The sequence below is a fragment of the Taeniopygia guttata genome, chromosome 30, assembly GCF_048771995.1.
Source record: "Taeniopygia guttata chromosome 30, bTaeGut7.mat, whole genome shotgun sequence".
In the NCBI taxonomy this organism is placed as follows: Eukaryota; Metazoa; Chordata; class Aves; order Passeriformes; family Estrildidae; genus Taeniopygia; species Taeniopygia guttata.
The window spans coordinates 1,038,766-1,058,853 of record NC_133055.1 but is presented as its reverse complement, the minus strand read 5'-3'; the positions used below and the strand labels follow the sequence as shown (position 1 = coordinate 1,058,853).

Genomic DNA, 20,088 nt, shown 5'->3' with positions numbered 1-20,088 from the left:
GAATTTTTTGAATTTTTTTAAAAATTTTTGTCGATTTTTTACTTTTTCTTCATTATTTTACATCTTTTTTAATTTTTAAAAATTTTTTTTAATTTTTTGAATTTTTTTTTGAATTTTCTTTAAATTTTTTGAATTTTTTTTAATTTTTGTGGATGTTTTTACTTTTTCTTCATTATTTTCCATTTTTTTAATTTTTAAATTTTTTTTTTTTTGAATTTTTTGAATTTTTTTTAATTATTTTGAATTTTTTAAAAAATTTTTGTCGATTTTTTAACTTTTTCTTCATTATTGTACATTTTTTTATTTTCTAAATTTTTTTTAATTTTTTTGATTTTTTTTGAATTTTCTGAATTTTTTTATATTTTTGTGGATTTTTTAACTTTTTCTTGATTATTTTACATTTTTTTAATTATTAAATTTTTTTTATTTTTTTGAAGTTTTTTTTTGAAATTTTTTTGAATTTTTTGAATTTTTTTTGGAATTTTTTTGGATTTTTTTGAATTCTTTAAAAATTTTTGTCGATTTTTTTACTTTTTCTCGATTATTTTCCATTTTTTTAATTTTTAAATTTTTTTTGAATTTTTAAAAATTTTTTCTGAATTTTTTGCATTTTTTAAATTTTTAAAATTTTTTTCTTTTTTTGTCAATTTTTTCCCATTTATTTTCAATTTTTTTCCATTTTTCCAATTTTTTCCCATTTATTTTAATTTTTTTTCCATTTTTCCCCCCTCAGCACCCCCAAATCCGAGCAGGAATTTCCCGTTACTCCCAAATTTTCGGGGATTTTTCAACCCCCCAAAACTTTGGGCCGGGCTGGAGCAGGCGGGGGAGGGAATTGGGGAAATTTGGGGGATTTTTGGGGTGAAAAAAGAGGATTTTGGGCCAAACTTACGGGCACCAACTTCCAGTACCAGCGGGTGGGACACTGAGGAGAGACGGGGGGTCAGGGGACCCCAAAATCCGGGGGGACCCCAAAAGCCGCGACAGAGGAAAAGGAAATCGGGATTTTTGGGGCAAAAAATTGGGATTTTGGGAAAATTTTTTGGTGAGTTTTTAGTGATTTTTGGTGATTTTTTAGTGATTTTTTGGTGATTTTTTTGTGATTTTTTGGGGATTTTTGGTGATTTTTTTGGGATTTTTTGGGGATTTTTTGGGGATTTTTTGGGATTTTTTTGGTGATTTTCTGGTGATTTTTTGGTGATTTTTTTTGTGATTTTTTAGTGATTTTTAGTGATTTTTTGTGATTTTTTTGGTGATTTTTTGGTGATTTTTTGGTGATTTTTGTGATTTTTTTGGTTTTTTTTCAGGTTTGTTGAGAATTTTTTTTGGAGTTTTTTGTGGTTTTTTAAAGGATTTTCGGGCATTTTTAAGGAATATTTCTCCAATTTTTTTGTGATTTTTTGGGGGATGTTTTCAAGATTTTTGTGATTTTTTTGTGTGATTTTTTTTAGGATTTTTTGGGCTTTTTTTGGGGATTTTTTGGGGCATTTTTTGTGGATTTTTTGTGGATTTTTTTTAGGATTTTTTGTGATTTTTTTGTGGTTTTTTTTTCAGGTTGGTTGAGAATTTTTTTGGGTTTTTTTTGTGCTTTTTAAATGATTTTTTGGCGTTTTTAAGGAATATTTCTCCAATTTTTTAGTGGTTTTTTGTGATTTTTTGGTGATTTTTTTTGTGGGTTTTTTTGAGTTTTTTTTTCAGGTTTGTTGAGAATTTTTTTTGGAGTTTTTTGTGGTTTTTTTTAGGATTTTTGGGCATTTTTAAGGAATATTTGTCCAATTTTTTGTGATTTTTTGTGGATGTTTTTGTGATTTTTGGTGGGTTTTTTTGTGGTTTTTTTCAGGTTTGTTGAGAATTTTTTTTGAGGTATTTTGGGATTTTTTTTTAGGATTTTCGGGCATTTTTAAGGAATATTTCTCCGATTTTTTGTGATTTTTATGGGGATTTTTTTGGGCACTTTTGTGATTTCTTGGTGGTTTTTTTAGGATTTTTTGGGCATTTTTTGTGGATTTTTTTAGGATTTTTTGTGATTTTTTTGTGTTTTTTTTTCAGGTTTGTTGAGAATTTTTTGGGGGTTTTTTTGTGCTTTTTAAAGGATTTTTTGGCTTTTTTAAGGAATATTTCTCCAATTTTTTGTGATTTTTATGGGGATGTTTTTGAGATTTTGGTGATTTTTTACTGTTTTTTTTTCAGGTTTGTTGAGAATTTTTTTTGGAGTTTTTTTGTGCTTTTTAAAGGATTTTTTGGCTTTTTTAAGGAATATTTCTCCAATTTTTAATGGTTTTCTGTGATTTTTTGGTGATTTTTTTGTGATTTTTTTGTGATTTTTTTTTTCAGGTTTGTTGAGAATTTTTTTTGAGGTATTTTGGGATTTTTTAAAGAATTTTTTGGCATTTTTAAGGAATATTTGTCCAATTTTTTGTGATTTTTATGGGGATGTTTTTGAGATTTTTGTGATTTTTTTTGTGATTTTTTAGGATTTTTTGGGGCATTTTTTGGTGATTTTTTGTGATTTTTTTGTGATTTTTGGTGATTTTTTGTGGTTTTTTTCAGGTTTGTTGAGAAATTTTTTTGAGGTTTTTTGTGATTTTTTTTTAGGATTTTTTTGCATTTTTAAGGAATATTTCTCCAATTTTTTAGTGGTTTTTTGTGATTTTTTGGAGTTTTTTGGTGATTTTTTTGTGATTTTTTTTCAGGTTTGTTGAGATTTTTTTTTTGAGTTTTTTGTGGTTTTTTAAAGGATTTTCGGGCATTTTTAAGGAATATTTGTCCAATTTTTTGTGATTTTTTGGGATTTTTTTTGTGATTTTTTATGGATTTTTTTAGTGATTTTTTGTGATTTTTAAATTATTTTTTCCAGGTTTGTTGAGAATTTTTTTTTGAGTTTTTTGTGGTTTTTTAAAGGATTTTCGGGCATTTTTAAGGAATATTTGTCCAATTTTTTGTGATATTTTTGGGGATGTTTTCGAGATTTTTGTGATTTTTTTGTGTGATTTTTTGGGCTTTTTTTGGGGATTTTTTGTGGATTTTTTTAGGATTTTTTGTGATTTTTTAATGATTTTTTTCAGGTTTGTTGGGAATTTTTTTGGGGTTTTTTTTGTGCTTTTTAAAGGATTTTTGGGCATTTTTAAGGAATATTTCTCCAATTTTTTAGTGTTTTTTTGTGATTTTTTGGTGATTTTTGGTTATTTTTTTGTGGTTTTCTTCAGGTTTGTTGAGAATTTTTTTGAGGAATTTTGGGATTTTTTTTTAGGATTTTCGGGCATTTTTAAGGAATATTTGTCCAATTTTTTGTGATTTTTGTGGGGATGTCTTTGAGATTTTTGTGATTTTTTTGTGTGATTTTTTTAGGATTTTTTGGGCATTTTTTGGGGATTTTTTGGTGATTTTTTTGTGATTTTTTTCAGGTTTGTTGAGAATTTTTTTGGGGTTTTTTTGTGCTTTTTAAAGGATTTTTTGGCATTTTTAAGGAATATTTCTCCAATTTTTTGTGATTTTTTTGGGGATGTTTTTGAGATTTTTGTGATTTTTTTTGTGATTTTTTTAGGATTTTTGGGGATTTTTTTTTTAATTTTTCGTGGATTTTTTTGGGTTTTCTCTGATTTTTCATGCATTTTTTGTGGTTTTTTTTTAGGATTTTTTTGCGGATTTTTTTAGGGTTTTTTGTGGATTTTTTTAGGGTTTTTTGTGGATGTTTTTAGGTTTTTTTGTGGAATTTTAAGGATTTTTTCGGGGAAGTTCTGGTAATTTTTTGGCAATTTTTGTTGATTTTTTAGGATTTTTTAGGATTTTTTGTGGATTTTTTTAGGATTTTTGGTGGAATTTTAAAGCTTTTTTTCAGGGAAGTTTGGTAATTGTTTGGCAATTTTTGTGGATTTTTTTGGGATTTTTTTATTTTTTGTGGATTTTTTGGTGATTTTTCATGCATTTTTAAGGATTTTTCAGTGGATTTTTGGGGGATTTTTTGTGGATTTATTGGAATTTTACAGAGAATTTTTTTGGGAATTTTGTGGATTCTTTTGTGATTTTTTGGGGGGATTTTTGGACAATTTTTTTGAATTTTGCACGGATTATTATAATTTTTTGGAAATTTTTTTGGGGTTTCTTGTGGATTTTTTTATTATTTTTTGCGGATTTTTTAGGATTTTTCATTGATTTTTTGGGGATTTTATGTGTTTTTTAAAAGAGTTTTTGTGGATATTTGTACGATTTTTTGGTGGATTTGGGGGGATTTTTTTGGAGAATTTAATGGATTTTTGAGGAATTTTTGGTGTTTTTCTGGGGATTTCTCTGGGATTTGTTTGGGATTTTTTTTTTCTAATTTTTTTTTGTGGATTTTTTTGGGATTTTAATGGATTTTTTGGGATTTTTTTTTGTGGATTTTTTTAGGGATTTTTATGGATTTTTGGAGATATTTTTGTGAATTTTTTGTGGATTTTTTTGCGATTTTTTTAGGCATTTTTTAGGATATTTTTGTGGATATTTTGGGATTTTTCCTGGAATTTTTAATTTTTTGTGGATTTTTTTTTTATTTTTTTTTTAGGGATGTTTCGGGATATTTTTGTGGAATTTTTGGGATATTTTTGTGGATATTTTGTGATTTTTTCTGGATTTTTTTTGTGGATTTTTTCCAGAATTTTTTTTGTTGTTTTGTTGGGGTTTATTTTTGGTTTTTTTTGCTTTTTACAATTTTAAAAACCATTTTTAGGGTTTTTTTGGGATATTTTTGTGGATATTTTGGGATTTTTCCTGGAATTTTTAATTTTTTGTAGATTTTTTTTGATTTTTTTTTAGGGATGTTTTGGGATATTTTTGTGGATTTTTGGGGATATTTTTGTGGATATTTTGGGATTTTTCCTGGAATTTTTAATTTTTTATGGATTTTTTTTTTTTTTTTAGGGATGTTTTGGGATATTTGTGTGGAATTTTTGGGATATTTTTGTGGATATTTTGGGATTTTTTGTGGAATTTTTAATTTTTTGGGGTTTTTTTTTTGGTTTTTTTTTTTTTGCCATTTTTAAGCCATTTTCAGGAATTTTTGGGGGCATTTTTTGTGATTTTTTTAACCCTTTCCTTACCTTGTTCCCTCCCGCCGGCGCCGTTTCGCCACCGACCGAATTTTGGGGGTTCCCCAAATTTTGGGGTGCCCCCCCCGAGTCCTGTTCGGTGCTTTCCTGCAGCTTCCGATTCACCTAAAAAAACCAAAAAAAACCACCAAAAATTAACATTTTTTTCCCTTTTTCACCCCAAAAACCCCCCAAAAAAAAGTCAAAACTCACCGTTTCCAACCAGGCCAAAATTTTGGGTTCCCAATTTTGGGGTCCCGGGGGGGCTCCGGGGGGGGACCCCAAATTTCGGGTGGCCTCGGTGACGAAGGCGGTCATGAGGGAATCGATCAGCGCCAGGTGGGCGCCCTGGGGGGTTTGGGGTGAAAATTGGGGATTTTGGGAAAATTTGGGGTTTTGGGGCGAAATTTGGGGATTTTGGGCAAATTTGGGGGAATATTTGGGGTTTAGGGGAAAATTTTGGGGGGAATTTGGGAAAAATTTGGGGTTTAGATGGGAAATTTTGGGGGGAGTTTGGGGAAAAATTGGGGTTTTGGGGCAAAATTTGGGGGAAATTTTGGGGTTTAGGGGAAAATTTTGGGGGGAATTTGGGAAAATTTTGGGGGGAATTTGGGGAAAATTTGGGGTTTAAGGTGGAAATTTTGGGGGGAATTTGGGAAAAATTTGGGGGTTTTGGGGCGAAATTTGGGGATTTTGGGCAAATTTGGGGGAAATTTTGGGGTTTAGGGGGAAATTTTGGGGGGAATTTGGGAAAAATTTGGGGTTTAGATGGGAAATTTTGGGGGGAGTTTGGGGAAAATTTGGGGGTTTTGGGGCGAAATTTGGGGATTTTGGGCACATTTGGGGAAAATTTGGGGTTTAGGGGGAAATTCCGGGGGGAATTTGGGAAAAATTTGGGGTTTAGCTGGGAAATTTTGGGGGGAATTTGGGGAAAATTTGGGGTTTAGATGGGAAATTTTGGGGGGAGTTTGGGAAAAATTTGGGGTTTTGGGGCAAAATTTGGGGATAATTTGGGGTTTTGGGGAAAATTTGGGGTTTAGGGGGGAAATTTTGGGGGGAATTTGGGAAAAATTTGGGGGTTAGATGGGAAATTTTGGGGATAATTTGGGTTTTAGCAGGGAAAATTTGGGGTTTTGGGGAAAAAGGGGGAAAATTTGGGGGGAATTTGGGGAAAATTTGGGGTTTAGGGGGGAAATTTTGGGGGGAATTTGGGGAAAATTTGGGGTTTAAGGTGGAAATTTTGGGGGGAGTTTGGGGAAAATTTGGGGTTTAAGGTGGAAATTTTGGGGGGAGTTTGGGGAAAATTTGGGGTTTAGGGGGGAAATTTTGGGGGGATTTGGGGGGAATTTGGGGGATTTAGGGGGAATTTGGGGGATTTAGGGGAGATTTTGGGAGGGTTTGGGGGATTTGGGGAATCCCAAGGAATTTGGGGGAATTTGGGGGAATTTGGGGGGATTTTGGGGGGAATTTGGGGGATTTTGGGGGGTCCCGGGGCCTCCCCCGCCCTTCCGGGACCCTCGGAGTGGGCGTGGCCAACCAGGAGTGGGCGTGGCCAAGCAAGAGTGGGCGTGGCCAATCACGAGTGGGCGTGGCCAACCAGGAGTGGGCGTGGCCAATCAACAGGGGGCGTGGTTACTGAAAAGGGGGCGTGGCCACAGGGCGGGGAGGGTTAATGGGATTGGCCTGAGCCAATTAACGGCCAATTAAAGCGGCTGAGAATTAATGAGATTAATGAGGGGGGGGGGCTCAGGCGGCTCCCAGTAAGTCCCAGTATCCTCCCAGTGCTCCCAGTATCCTCCCAGTCCCTCCAGTTCCCTCCCAGTAACCCCCAAACGCCTCCCAGTGCTCCCAGTATCCCGTTAACTCCCTCCCAGTCCCTCCCAGTCCATCCCAGTCTCCCCCAATCCCTTCCCAGTTATCCCCAAACCCCTCCCAGTATAAACCAGTCCATCCCAGTCCCTCCCAGTGCCCCCCAAACCCCTCCCAGTGCCCCCAAACCCCTTTCCAGTCCCACCCAAACCCCTCCCAGTGTTCCCAGTATCCCCCTAACGCCCTCCCAGTTCCCTACCAGTCCATTCCAGTCCCCCCCAAATGCCTCCCAGTCCCTCCCAGTTACCCCCAGTCCCTCCCAGTCCATCCCAGTTTCCCCTAAACCTCTTCCAGTCCCCCCCAGTCCCCCCCAAACCCCTCTCAGTGCTCCCAGTAACCTCCCAGTCCATTCCAGTCCCTCCCAGTGCCCCCCAAACCTCTCCCAGTGCCCCCAAACCCCTTTCCAGTCCCACCCAAACCCCTCCCAGTGCTCCCAGTATCCCTCTAACCCCCTCCCAGTCCCTCCCAATCCATTCCAGTCCCCCCCAAACCCCTCCAAGTTCCATCCCAGTCCCTCCCAGTATCCCTCTAACTCCCTCCCAGTCCCCCCTAAACCTCTCCCAGTGCTCCCAGTATACCCCTAACTCCCTCCCAGTGCCCCCCAATCCCTTCCCAGTCCATCCCAGTGCTCCCAGTATCCCTCTAACCCCCTCCCAGTCCCTCCCAGTCCCTCCCAGTCCCTCCCAGTCCCTCCCAGTCCCTCCCAGTCCCCCCCAAACCCCTCCCAGTCCCTCCCAGTCCCCCCCAAACCCCTCCCAGTCCCCCTCAATCCCTCCCAGTCCCTCCCAGTTACCCCCAGTCCATCCCAGTCCCTCCCAGTCCCCCCCAGTCCCTCCCAGTTCCCCCAGTACCATGCTGATGGGTCTCTGCTGCAGCTCCTCAGCCCTGACCGGGACCCCCTGAAGGGTCGGGGGGATCCCCCTCCCCTCCAGCGCCTCCAGCAGCGCCCCCAAATCCCGGGGAGGGGGCGTGGCCTGGCGGGGCGTGGCCTGAAGGGGCGTGGCCTGAAGGGGCGTGGCCTGGAGGGGCGTGGCCAGGGCGTGGCGCCACGCCCTGCAGTAGATGTCGGCGGCCAGCAGGAGGCGCTCCACCGGCGGCTTCAGGTGCTCCTGGGAGTACTGGTCCGTGTAAAAGGGGTCCCGCAGCTCCTCGGGGACGTTGGCTGCGGGGAAAAAAGGGGGTTTGGGGTGAAAAATGGGGAATTTGGGGAAAATGGGGAAAAATGGGGAAAAAATGGGGAAAATGGGGAAAAAATGGGAAGGAACAGGTTAAAATGGGTTAAAAGTGGGAAATAAAGGGTTAATATGGGTTAAAAATGGGTTAAAAATTGGAAAGAAAGTGTTAAAATGGGAAAGAAAGGGTTAAAAATGGGATAGAAAGGGTTAAAAACAAGGAAATAAGGGGTTAAAAATGGGGAATAAAGGGTTAAAATGGAAATGAAAGGGTTAAAAATTGGTTAAAATGAGAAAGAAAGGGTTAAAATGGGAAATAAAGGGTTAAAATTGAAAATAAAGGGTTAAAATTAGGAAAACTAGTAAAAAGTGGAAATTTGGGTTAAGCAATGGGAAAGAAAGGGTTAAAATGGGACTAAATAGGCCAAAAATAGGAAATAAAGGGTTAAAATTGGAAATAAAGGGTTAAAAATGGGTTAAAGTTGGAAAAAAACAGTCTAAAAGTGGAAAATTGGGTTAAAAATGGGAAAGAAAGGGTTAAAGAGGGTCGGTGTAAAAGGGGTCCCGCAGCTCCTCGGGGACGTTGGCTGGGGGGGAGAAATGGGGTTTGGGGTGAAAAATGGGGAGTTTGGGGAAAAATGGGTTAAAAATGGGAAAGAAAGGGTTAAAAACAAGGAAATAAGGGGTTAAAATGGGAAAGAAAGGGTTAAAATGGGAAAGAAAGGGTTAAAAATGGGTTAAAGTTGGGAAAAAGGAAATGGTGAAATGGGGAATAAATGGGAAAAAGTGGGTCAAAAATGGAAAATAAAGGGTTAAAAATGGGAAAGAAAAGGTTAAAAATGGAAAAGAAATGGGGAAAATGGGGAATAGAGGGTTAAAATGGGAAATAAAGGGTTAAAATGGGAAAGAAAAGGTTAAAAATAGAAAAGAAATGGGAAAAATTTGGAATAAAGGGTTAAAATGGGAATGAAAGGGTTAAAATAGGAAAGAACGGGTCAAAAATGGAAAGAAAGGGTTAAAATGGGAAAGGAAGGGGTAAAAATGGGAAATAAAGGGTTAAAATGGGGAATAAAGGGTTAAGGAGGGGTCGGTGTAAAAGGGGTCCCGCAGCTCCTCGGGGACGTTGGCTGGGGGGAGAAATGGGGGTTTGGGGTGAAAAATGGGGATTTTGGGGAAAAATGGGGAAAAAATGGGAAATAAAGGGTTAAAATGGGAAAGAAATGGGAAAAATGGGGAATAAAGGGTTAAAAATGGGAAATAAAGGGTTAAAAATGGGTTAACACAACATGGACCCACCAGGGACAGATGGACACCGACCCAAAATTGGTCATGGGACCCCCAAAACCGACCCTGGAGACCCCAAAAGTGACCATGGAAAGCCCAAAATTGGTCATGGAGATGCCAAAATTGGTCATGGAGACCCCAAAATTGACCATGAAGAACCTAAAATTGCTCCTGGAGACCCCAAAAGTGACCATGGAGACCCCAAAATCACCATGGAAACCCCAAATTTGGTCCTGGAAATGCCAAAATTGGCCCTGGAGACCCCAAAAGTGACCATGGTGACCCCAAAATTTGTCATGGAGACCCTAAAATTGCTCCTGGAGACCCCAAAATGACCATGGAGACCCCAAGAGCGAACACAGAGACCCCAAAATCGACCCTGAAGGTCCCAAAATGGGTTGAGACGCCAAAACTGGTCATGGAAACCCCAAAATTCCTTCTGGAACCCCAAAATTCCTCCTGGAGACCCCAAAAAGGACCTCGAGGACCCCCCGAGATCCCGGCCCAGGGACCCATGGGACCCTCACCTGTCCCACAGCACCCATGGGACCCTCACCTGCCCCACAGCACCCATGGGACCCTCACCTGTCCATGGCACCCATGGGACCCTCACCTGTCCATGGCACCCATGGGACCCTCACCTGTCCCACAGCACCCATGGGACCCTCACCTGTCCATGGCACCCATGGGACCCTCACCTGTCCCACAGCACCCATGGGACCCTCACCTGTCCATGGCACCCATGGGACCCTCACCTGTCCATGGCACCCATGGGACCCTCACCTGTCCATGGCACCCATGGGACCCTCACCTGTCCCTCAGCACCCATGGGACCCTCACCTGTCCATGGCACCCATGGGACCCTCACCTGTCCCACAGCACCCATGGGACCCTCACCTGTCCCACAGCACCCATGGGACCCTCACCTGTCCCACAGCACCCATGGGACCCTCACCTGTCCACAGCACCCATGGGACCCTCACCTGTCCCACAGCACCCATGGGACCCTCACCTGTCCCACAGCACCCATGGGACCCTCACCTGTCCCTCAGCACCCATGGGACCCTCACCTGTCCCTCAGCACCCATGGGACCCTCACCTGTCCATGGCACCCATGGGACCCTCACCTGTCCCTCAGCACCCATGGGAGCCTCACCTGTCCCACAGCACCCATGGGACCCTCACCTGTCCCACAGCACCCATGGGACCCTCACCTGTCCATGGCACCCATGGGACCCTCACCTGTCCCACAGCACCCATGGGACCCTCACCTGTCCCACAGCACCCATGGGACCCTCACCTGTCCCACAGCACCCATGGGACCCTCACCTGTCCCTCAGCACCCATGGGACCCTCACCTGTCCATGGCACCCATGGGACCCTCACCTGTCCCTGGCACCCATGGGACCCTCACCTGTCCATGGCACCCATGGGACCCTCACCTGTCCCACAGCACCCATGGGACCCTCACCTGTCCATGGCACCCATGGGACCCAAAAATACCCAAAATTCACCTGAGGGGTCCCAAAATTCACCTGGGGGTCCCCAAAAATACCCAAAATTCACCTGGGGGTCCCCAAAAATACCCAAAAGTCACCTGAGGGGTCCCAAAATTCATGTGGGGGGTCCCAAAAATACCCAAAATTTACCTGAGGGGTCCCAAATTTCACCTGAGGGGTCCCAAAAATACCCAAAATTCACCTGAGGGGTCCCAAAATTCACCTGAGTGGTCCCAAAAATACCCAAAATTCACCTGAGGGGTCCCAAAATTCACCTGAGGGGCCCCAAAAATGCCCAAAATTCACATGGGGGGTCCCAAAATTCACCTGAGGGGTCACAAAAATGCCCAAAATTCACCTGAGGGGTCCCAAAAATACCCAAAATTCACCTGAGGGGCCCCAAAAACACCCAAAATTCACCTGAGAGGTCCCAAATTTCACCTGAGGGGTCCCAAATTTCACCTGAGGGGTCCCAAAAATACCCAAAATTCACCTGGGGGGGTCCCAAAAATACCCAAAATTCACCTGGGGGGTCCCAAAATTCACCTGAGGGGTCCCAAAAATACCCAAAATTCACCTGGGGGGCCCAAAAATGCCCAAAATTCACCTGGGGAGTCCCCAAAAACACCTGAGGGGTCCCCAAAAAAACCCAAAATTCACCTGGGGGGTCCCAAAATTCACCTGAGGGGTCCCCAAAAAAACCCAAAATTCACCTGAGGGGTCCCAAAAATACCCAAAATTCACCTGAGGGGTCCCAAAATTCACTGGGGGGGTCCCAAAAATACCCAAAATTCACCTGGGGGGCCCCAAAATACCCAAAATTCACATGGGGGGGTCCCCAAAATTCACCTGAGGGGTCCCAAAAATACCCAAATTTTACCTGTGGGGTCCCCAAAATTCACCTGGGGGTTCCCAAAATTCACCTGGGGGGTCCCAAAATACCCAAAATTCACCTGAGGGGCCCCAAAAATACCCAAAATTCACCTGGAGGGTCCCAAAAATACCCAAAATTCACCTGAAGGGTCCCAAAATTCACCTGAGGGGTCCCAAAAATACCCAAAATTCACATGGGGGGTCCCAAAAATGCCCAAAATTCACCTGAGGGGTCCCCAAAATACCCAAAATTCACCTGGGGGTCCCAAAAATACCCAAAATTCACCTGTGGGGTCCCAAAATTCACCTGGGGGGGCCCCAAAAATACCCAAAATTCACCTGAGGGGTCCAAAATTTTACCAGAGGGGTCCCAAAATTCACCTGAGGGGCCCCAAAAATACCAAAAATTCACCGGGAGGGTCCCAAAAATACCCAAAATTCACATGGGGGGTCCCAAAAATACCCAAAATTCACCTGAGGGGTCCCAAAAACACCCAAAATTCCCATGGGGGGGTGGGCGACCCCTCCCCCCCCCCAGCACCGCAGGGGGCGGGGCCTAACGAGGGGGGTCCCGCCCTGTGACGTCACGATGTGACGTCACGGCCGCCCCCCCCCCAAACTGCAACAAAAGCGCCCGAGGGGGGGGGAGGGGGGGGAAACCCCCGGGATTGGGGAACCCCCCCCCCGGTACCGGGACCCCCCATTCGGTACCGGGGCACCCATGGGACCACCGGGACCCCTCCCCAGCACCGGGACCCCCTCACGGTACGGGGACCCCTCCGGTACCACCGGGACCCCTCCGGTACCACCGGGACCCCTCCCCAGTACCGGGACCCCCTCACGGTACGGGGACCCCTCCGGTACCACCGGGACCCCTCCGGTACCACCGGGACCCCTCCCCAGTACCGGGACCCCCATTCGGTACCACCGGGACCCCTCCCCAGTACCGGACTCTGCACCAGACCCCGCATTCGGTACCGGGACCCCTCCGGTATCACCGGGACCCCTCCCCAGTACCGGGACCCCTCCCCAGTACCAGAACCCCCCATTCGGTACCAGCGGGACCCCTCCGGTACCACCAGGACCCCTCCCCAGTACCGGGACCCCCCATTCGGAACCGGAACCCCGCATTCGGTACTACCGGGACCCCTCCCCAGTACCGGACTGGGCATCAGATCCCTGCATTCGGTACCGGGACCCCTCCCCAGTATCGGGACCCCTCCCCACTACCGGGACCCCCCATTCGGAACCGGAACCCACTCCGGTACCACCGGGACCCCTCCCCAGTACCGGACTCTGCACCAGACCCCTCATTCGGTACCGGGACCACTCCGGTACCACCGGGACCCCTCCCCAATACCGGACTCGGCACCACCTCCCCTCATTCGGTACCGGGACCCCTCCGGTACCACCGGGACCCCTCCGGTACCACCGGGACCCCTCCCCAATACCGAACTCTGCACCAGACCTCTGCATTCGGTACCGGGACCCCTCCGGTACTACCGGGACCCCTCCGGTACCACCGGGACCACTCCCCAGTACCGGGACCCCTCCCCAGTACCGGACTCTGCACCAGACCCCTCATTCGGTACCGAGACCCCTCCGGTACCACCAGGACCACTCCCCAGTACTGGGACCCCGCTGGTACCACCGGGACCCCTCCGGTACTACCGGGACCACTCCCCAGTACGGGGAGCCCTCCGGTACCACCGGGACCCCTCCGGTACCACCGTGACCCCTCCGGTACCACCGTGACCCCTCCGGTACTACCGGGACCACTCTGGTACCACCAGGACCCCTCCGGTACCACCGAGACCCCTCCGGTCCCACCGAACCCCCTCCTCCCTCCCTCTCCCCGCCCTCCCCGTGCAGAACCCCCCCCGTTCCCCTCCCCGCCATCCCCGTCCCCCTCCCCGCCACCCCCGTCCCCTCCCGCTCCTACCGGCGCCGCCGTAGCCGGTGGCGATGGCCCAGGCCAGGCTGGCGGCGCTGCGGGCTCGGGCCCCGTCGTACTGATCGAGCGGGCGGATCTCGGGCACCAGGAACCCGCGGCGCATGGCGGCGGCGGCGGCGGGAGGAGCCGCCACCATCCCGGGGCCGCCGCCGGCGGAGCCACCGGGGCCACCGCGGCCACCGGGGCCGGGGCCGGGTGGGCTCGGGTGGGCTCGGAGAGGGTTCGGAGCGGCCTCGGGTGGGCTCGGAAAGGATTCGGAGCGGCTTCGGGTGGGCTCGGAGGGGATTCGGGTGGGTTCGGAGCGGCTTCGGAGCGGCCTCGGGTGGGCTCGGAGAAGGTTCGGGTGGGCTCCGAAGGGGTCCGAGAGGCTCCGGGTGGGCTCGGAGAGGATTCGGGTGGGTTCGGAGGCTTCGGGTGGTCTCGGCTCCTCTTCGGGTGGGCTCGGTCGCCTCAGAGAAGCTCCGGGTGGGTTCGGAGAGGCTCCGGGTGGGCTCCGAGCGGTTTCGGGTGGGTTCGGAGAGGATTCGGGTGGTCTCGGCTCCTCTTCGGGTGGGTTCGGTCGCCTCAGAAAAGCTTCGGGTGGGCTCGAAAAGGCTTCGGGTGGGCTCGGAGCGGCCTCGGGTGGGTTCGGAGCGGCTCCGAGTGGGCTCCGAAGGGCTTCGGGTGGGCTCGGAGAGGCTCCGGGTGGGCTCGGAGCGGCTCCGGGTGGGCTCGGAGAGGATTCGGAGCGGCTCCGGGTGGGCTCGGAGAGGGTTCGGGTGGGCTCCGAGCGGCTCCGGGTGGGCTCCGAAGGGCTCCGGGTGGGCTCCGAGCGGCTCCGGGTGGGCTCGGGTGGGCTCGGAGAGGATTCGGGTGGGTTCGGGTGGGCTCCGAGCGGCTTCGGGTGGTCTCGGCTCCTCTTCGGGTGGGTTCGGCCTCCTCAGAAAATCTTCGGGTGGGTTCGGAAAAGCCTCGGGTGGGTTCGGCCGCCTCAAAAAAGCCTCGAGTGGGTTCGGCCTCCTCAGAAAAGCTCCGGGTGGGTTCGGAGGCTTCGGGTGGTCTCGGCTCCTCTTCGGGTGGGTTCGGCCGCCTCAGAGAAGCTTCGTGTGGGTTCGGCCTCCTCAGAGGTTCCGTGAGGGGTTCGGGTGGGTTCGGCCGCTTCGGGTGGGTTCGGCCGCCTCAGAAAAGCCTCGAGTGGGTTCGGCCCCCTCAGAAAAGCTTCGGGTGGGTTCGGCCGCTTCGGGTGGGTTCGGCCGCCTCAGAAAAGCCTCGGGTGGGTTCGGAAAAGCTTCGGGTGGGTTCGGTCGCCTCAGGGAAGCTTCGGGTGGGTCCGGAAAGGTTTCGTGAGGGGTTCGGTGGCTCCGAAGGGTTTCGTGAGGGGTTCGGGTGGGTTCGGCCGCTCCGGGTGGGTTCGGGTGGGTTCGGAAAGGTTTCCTGAGGGGTTCGGGTGGTTCCGTGAGGGGTTCGGGTGGGTTCGGGTGGGTTCGGGTGGGTTCGGGCGGTTCCGTGAGGGGTTCGGCCGGTTCCGGGCGGTTCCGTGAGGGGTTCGGGCGGTTCCGGGCGGTTCCGGGCGCGGCGCGCGCCGCTCCAGGTGCGGGGAGGGGGAAAAGGGGGCGGGGCGCACCTGCGGTCACGTGATGGGGCGAGGGACACGCCCCCTCCTGCGGCGCGCGGGAAAAGGGGCGGGGCCGGGAATGCCGGGAATGGACTGGGAATACTGGGAATACTGGGAATACTGGGAATGGACTGGGGATACACTGGGAATACTGGGAATACTGGGAATGTACTGGGAATATACCGGGAATGTACCGGGAATGTACTGGGAATACTGGGAATGGACTGGGAATACTGGGAATACTGGGAATGTACTGGGAATGTACTGGGAATGGACTGGGAATGTACTGGGAATATACTGGGAATGTACTGGGAATGTACTGGGAATGTACTGGGAATATACTGGGAATGTACTGGGAATGTACTGGGAATGTACCGGGAATACTGGGAATAGTGGGGATATACTGGGAATGGACTGGGAATGTACCGGGAATGTACTGGGAATGTACTGGGAATGTACCGGGAATGTACTGGGAATGTACCGGGAATGTACCGGGAATGTACTGGGAATACTGGGAATGGACTGGGAATGTACTGGGAATGTACCGGGAATGTACTGGGAATGTACTGGGAATGTACTGGGAATGGACTGGGAATGTACTGGGAATGTACCGGGAATGTACTGGGAATGTACTGGGAATATACTGGGAATATACTGGGAATATACCGGGAATGTACTGGGAATGTACTGGGAATATACTGGGAATATACCGGGAATATACTGGGAATATACTGGGAATGTACTGGGAATATACTGGGGATACTGGGAATACTGGGAATGGACTGGGAATGTACTGGGAATGTACTGGGAATGTACTGGGAATATACTGGGAATATACTGGGAATATACTGGGAATGGACTGGGAATGGACTGGGAATATACTGGGAATACTGGGGGGACTGGGAGCACGGTGTCCCCGTGTCCGGTGTCCCCATGTCCCCGTGTCCCCGTGTCCCCATATCCCCATGTCCCCATATCCCCATGTCCCCGTGTCCCCATATCCCCATGTCCCCATGTCCCCATGTCCCCATGTCCCCATGTCCCCATGTCCCCATGTCCCCAATGTCCCCGTGTCCCCATGTCCCCATATCCCCATGTCCCCATGTCCCCATGTCCCCATGTCCCCATGTCCCCATGTCCCCATGTCCCCAATGTCCCCGTGTCCCCATGTCCCCATATCCCCATATCCCCATGTCCCCGTGTCCCCATATCCCCATGTCCCCATGTCCGGTGTCCCCATGTCCCCGTGTCCGGTGTCCCCATGTCCCCATGTCCCCATGTCCCCGTGTCCCTGTCCCCGTGTCCGTGTCCGGTGTCCCCATGTCCCCGTGTCCGGTGTCCCCATATCCCCGTGTCCCCGTGTCCGTGTCCGTGTCCGGTGTCCCCATGTCCCCATGTCCCCATGTCCCCATGTCCCCATGTCCCCATGTCCCCGTGTCCGGTGTCCCCGTGTCCCTCTCCGGTGTCCCCATGTCCCCGTGTCCGGTGTCCCCATGTCCCCGTGTCCGTGTCCGTGTCCGTGTCCGTGTCCGTGTCCGGTGTCCCCGTGTCCCCATGTCCCCGTGTCCGGTGTCCCCGTGTCCGTGTCCGGTGTCCCCGGCCCCTCCCCGTGCCCTATTTTCCGTCGCGGCCATGGCAACGGCGGGGACAGACACGGGACACGGGACACGGGGGGGGGGGACACGGCGGGGACATGGAGGGGACAGGGACGGAGATGGGGACAAGGGACAGGGACGGGGACATGGAGGGGACAGGGATGGGGATGGGGACAAGGAAGGGGACAGGGGGACACGGTGGGGGGGACAGGGACGGGGACAAGGAGGGGACAGGGACAGAAATGGGGACACTGAGGGAGACACAGGGACATGGAGGGGACAGACACGGGGACATGGAGGGGACAGGGACAGAAATGGGGACATGACAGGGACGGGGACAGGGACGGGGATGGGGACAGGGACGGGGACAGGGATGGGGACATGGAGGGGACAGGGATGGGGACAAGGAAGTGGCAGAGATGGGGACAGGGACAAAGGAGGGGACAGGAATGGGGACACTGAGGGGACAGGGACAGAAATGGGGACATGGCGGGGACGGGGACAGGGACGGGGACGGGAGGGACACGGCAAGGACAGGGGTGGGGACATGGAGGGGACAGGGACGGGGATGGGGACAAGGGACAGGGATGGGGACAGGGGGACACGGGGGGGGACACGGAGGGGGGACATGGAGGGGACACGGCGGGGACAGACACGGGGACACAGGACACGGGGGGGACACGGGGGGGACACGGAGGGGACACGGGGGGGGACAGGGACAGGGACATGGAGGAGGGGACACGGAGGGGACAGACACGGGGACAGGGACGGGGACAGGGATGGGACACGGGGGGGACACGGGGCGGGGACAGGGACGGGGACAAGGAGGGGACGGGGATGGGGACAAGGAGGGGACAGACACGGGGACATGGAGGGGACAGACACGGGACACGGGACACGGAGGGGGACACGGCGGGGACAGGGACGGGGACATGGAGGGGACAGGGACGGGGATGGGGACAGGGGGACACGGGGATGGGGACATGGAGGGGACAGGGACGGGGATGGGGACAGGGACAGGGATGGGGACAAAGGATGGGGACAAGGGAGGGGACAGAGGGACATGGCAGCGACGGAGACAGGGACAAAGGAGGGGACAGGAATGGGGACACTGAGGGGACAGGGACAGAAATGAGGACATGACAGGGACGGGGATGGGGACAGGGATGGGGATGGGGACAAAGAATGGGGACAGGGACAGGGACAGGGACAGGGACAGGGATGGGGACATGGAGGGGACAGAAATGGGGACATGGGAGGGACAGGGATGGCGACAGAGGGGACATGGAAGTGGCAGAGATGGGGACAGGGACATGGAGGGGACACTGAGGGGGACACAGGGACATGGAGGGGACGGGGATGGGGACAAGGGACAGGGACAGGGAGGGGGACAGGGATGGGGGACAAGGGACAGACACGGGGACATGGAGGGGACAGAAATGGGGACATGGCAGGGACAGGGATGGGGACAGGGACAGGGACAGGGGGACACGGCAGGGACATGGAGGGGACATGGAAGTGACAGAAATGGGGACATGACAGGGATGGGGACACTGAGAGGACACTGAGGGGACACGGAGGGGACACAGGGACAGGGATGGGGACATCGAAGGGACACGGTGGCATCAGCAGGGACGTGATGGGGACACGGAGAGGGGACACGGGGACACGGAGGGGACACGAGGGGGACATGGAGGGGACTTGGGGACACAAAAGGGACACGGAGGGGACACAGGAAGGGACGTGGAGGGGACCTGGGGACATTGAGGGGACACCAGGGGGACTTGGGGACACAAAAGGGACACAGGAAGGGACATGGAGGGGATTTGGGGACATTGAGGGGACACCAGGGGGATTTGGGGACACGAGAGGAACACGGAGGGGACACCGGGGGACATTTGGGGACACAGGAAAGGACCTGGAGAGGATTTGGGGACACGGAGGGGACTTGGGGACACGAGGGGGACACCAAAGGGACACGAGGGGCGATTTGGGGACGCAAAAGGGATTTGGGGACACAAAAGGGGTTTGGTGCCACCGCCGGTGGCATTTGGGGACCTCGGCAGGTGCCACCCCGCGGGACACGGGGGTGGGGGAGGGGCGGGCGGGGTTTGCCCCTCCCCCCAGTCCGGTCCGGCCGGTCGGACTGGTTAAACTGGGAGTGGGGGAGGGGCGGGGCGGGCACAGCTGGGCAGGGGTGGGGGAGGGGTGGGGGAGGGGTCCCCCCTCGCCCCTCCCCCACCTTCCCCTCCCCCCTCCCCCCCCCGTTAATCCGCGGCCGCCGCGGGGCCCCTTAAGAGGCTTAAAACGGGTCCGGGGTGGGGGAGGGGAGGCACCCAAAAATCCCCGCGCCCCTCCCCCACCCCACCCCGAATTCCCGCCCATCCCCCACCCCGCACCCCGAATTTTCACCCATCCCCCACCCCCCACCCCAAATTCCCGCCCATCCCCCCCCGCACCCCAAATTCCTGCCCATCCCCCACCCCGCACCCCAAATTCCCGCCCATCCCCCACCCGCACCCCGAATTTTCACCCATCCCCCACCCCGCACCCCGAATTTTCACCCATCCCCCACCCCGCACCCCAAATTCCCGCCCATCCCCCACCCCGCACCCCGAATTCCCGCCCATCCCCCACCCCGCACCCCAAATTCCCGCCCATCCCCCACTCCGCACCCCAAATTCCCGCCCATCCCCCACCCCCGCACCCCGAATTTTCACCCATCCCCCATCCCCCACCCCAAATTCCCGCCCATCCCCCACCCCCGCACCCCGAATTTTCACCCATCCCCCACCCCGCACCCCAAAAAAAAGCCCCTCCCCCCCTTTTTTGGCGACACCCGAATTTTATTGATTGGGGGGACGGCCCCGCCCGACAGATGTTTTGGGGGGGGGGGGGGGGGCCCTGTCCCGATCCAGATGTTGGGGGTCCTCCTCTGGATCTCCAAGTTCCCCGTTCCAGATGTTGGGGGGTCACCCCACACCCCCCCCCTCCACCAGATTTCCAGGTCCGTGTTCCAGATGTTGGGGTGCCCATCCAGATGTTGGGGTCCCACCCTGGCCTTGGGGGTCCCTGCCCAGATGTTGGGGTCACTCCCCCCCCCCAAATTCCCAGGTCCCTGTTCCAGATGTTGGGGTGCCCATTCCAGATGTTGGGGTGCCCACCCTGCCCTTGGGGGTCCCACC

The 20,088-nt window shown here is 51.1% G+C and overlaps 1 protein-coding gene across 6 annotated transcripts in view; it reads right to left on the bottom strand.

Moving 5' to 3' along the window:
- CAMSAP3 (calmodulin regulated spectrin associated protein family member 3) overlaps window positions 1-13,925 on the bottom strand; it is a 52,933-nt gene extending 39,008 nt beyond the window's left edge. For 5 of the 6 annotated variants that reach the window (XM_072920024.1, XM_072920023.1, XM_072920020.1 and 2 more), the window contains exons 1-5: window positions 13,703-13,925; window positions 7,784-8,094; window positions 5,277-5,411; window positions 5,076-5,189; window positions 893-925 (exon numbers count right to left, since the gene is read on the bottom strand). In XM_072920024.1, the coding sequence (XP_072776125.1) occupies window positions 893-925; window positions 5,076-5,189; window positions 5,277-5,411; window positions 7,784-8,094; window positions 13,703-13,850 (741 nt within the window). In that variant the 5' untranslated portion in view covers window positions 13,851-13,925. The remainder of the gene's footprint in view (window positions 1-892; window positions 926-5,075; window positions 5,190-5,276; window positions 5,412-7,783; window positions 8,095-13,702) is intronic. The other variant, XM_072920025.1, reaches the window with a different exon arrangement.
- Between the last annotated feature and the right edge of the window lie 6,163 nt (window positions 13,926-20,088).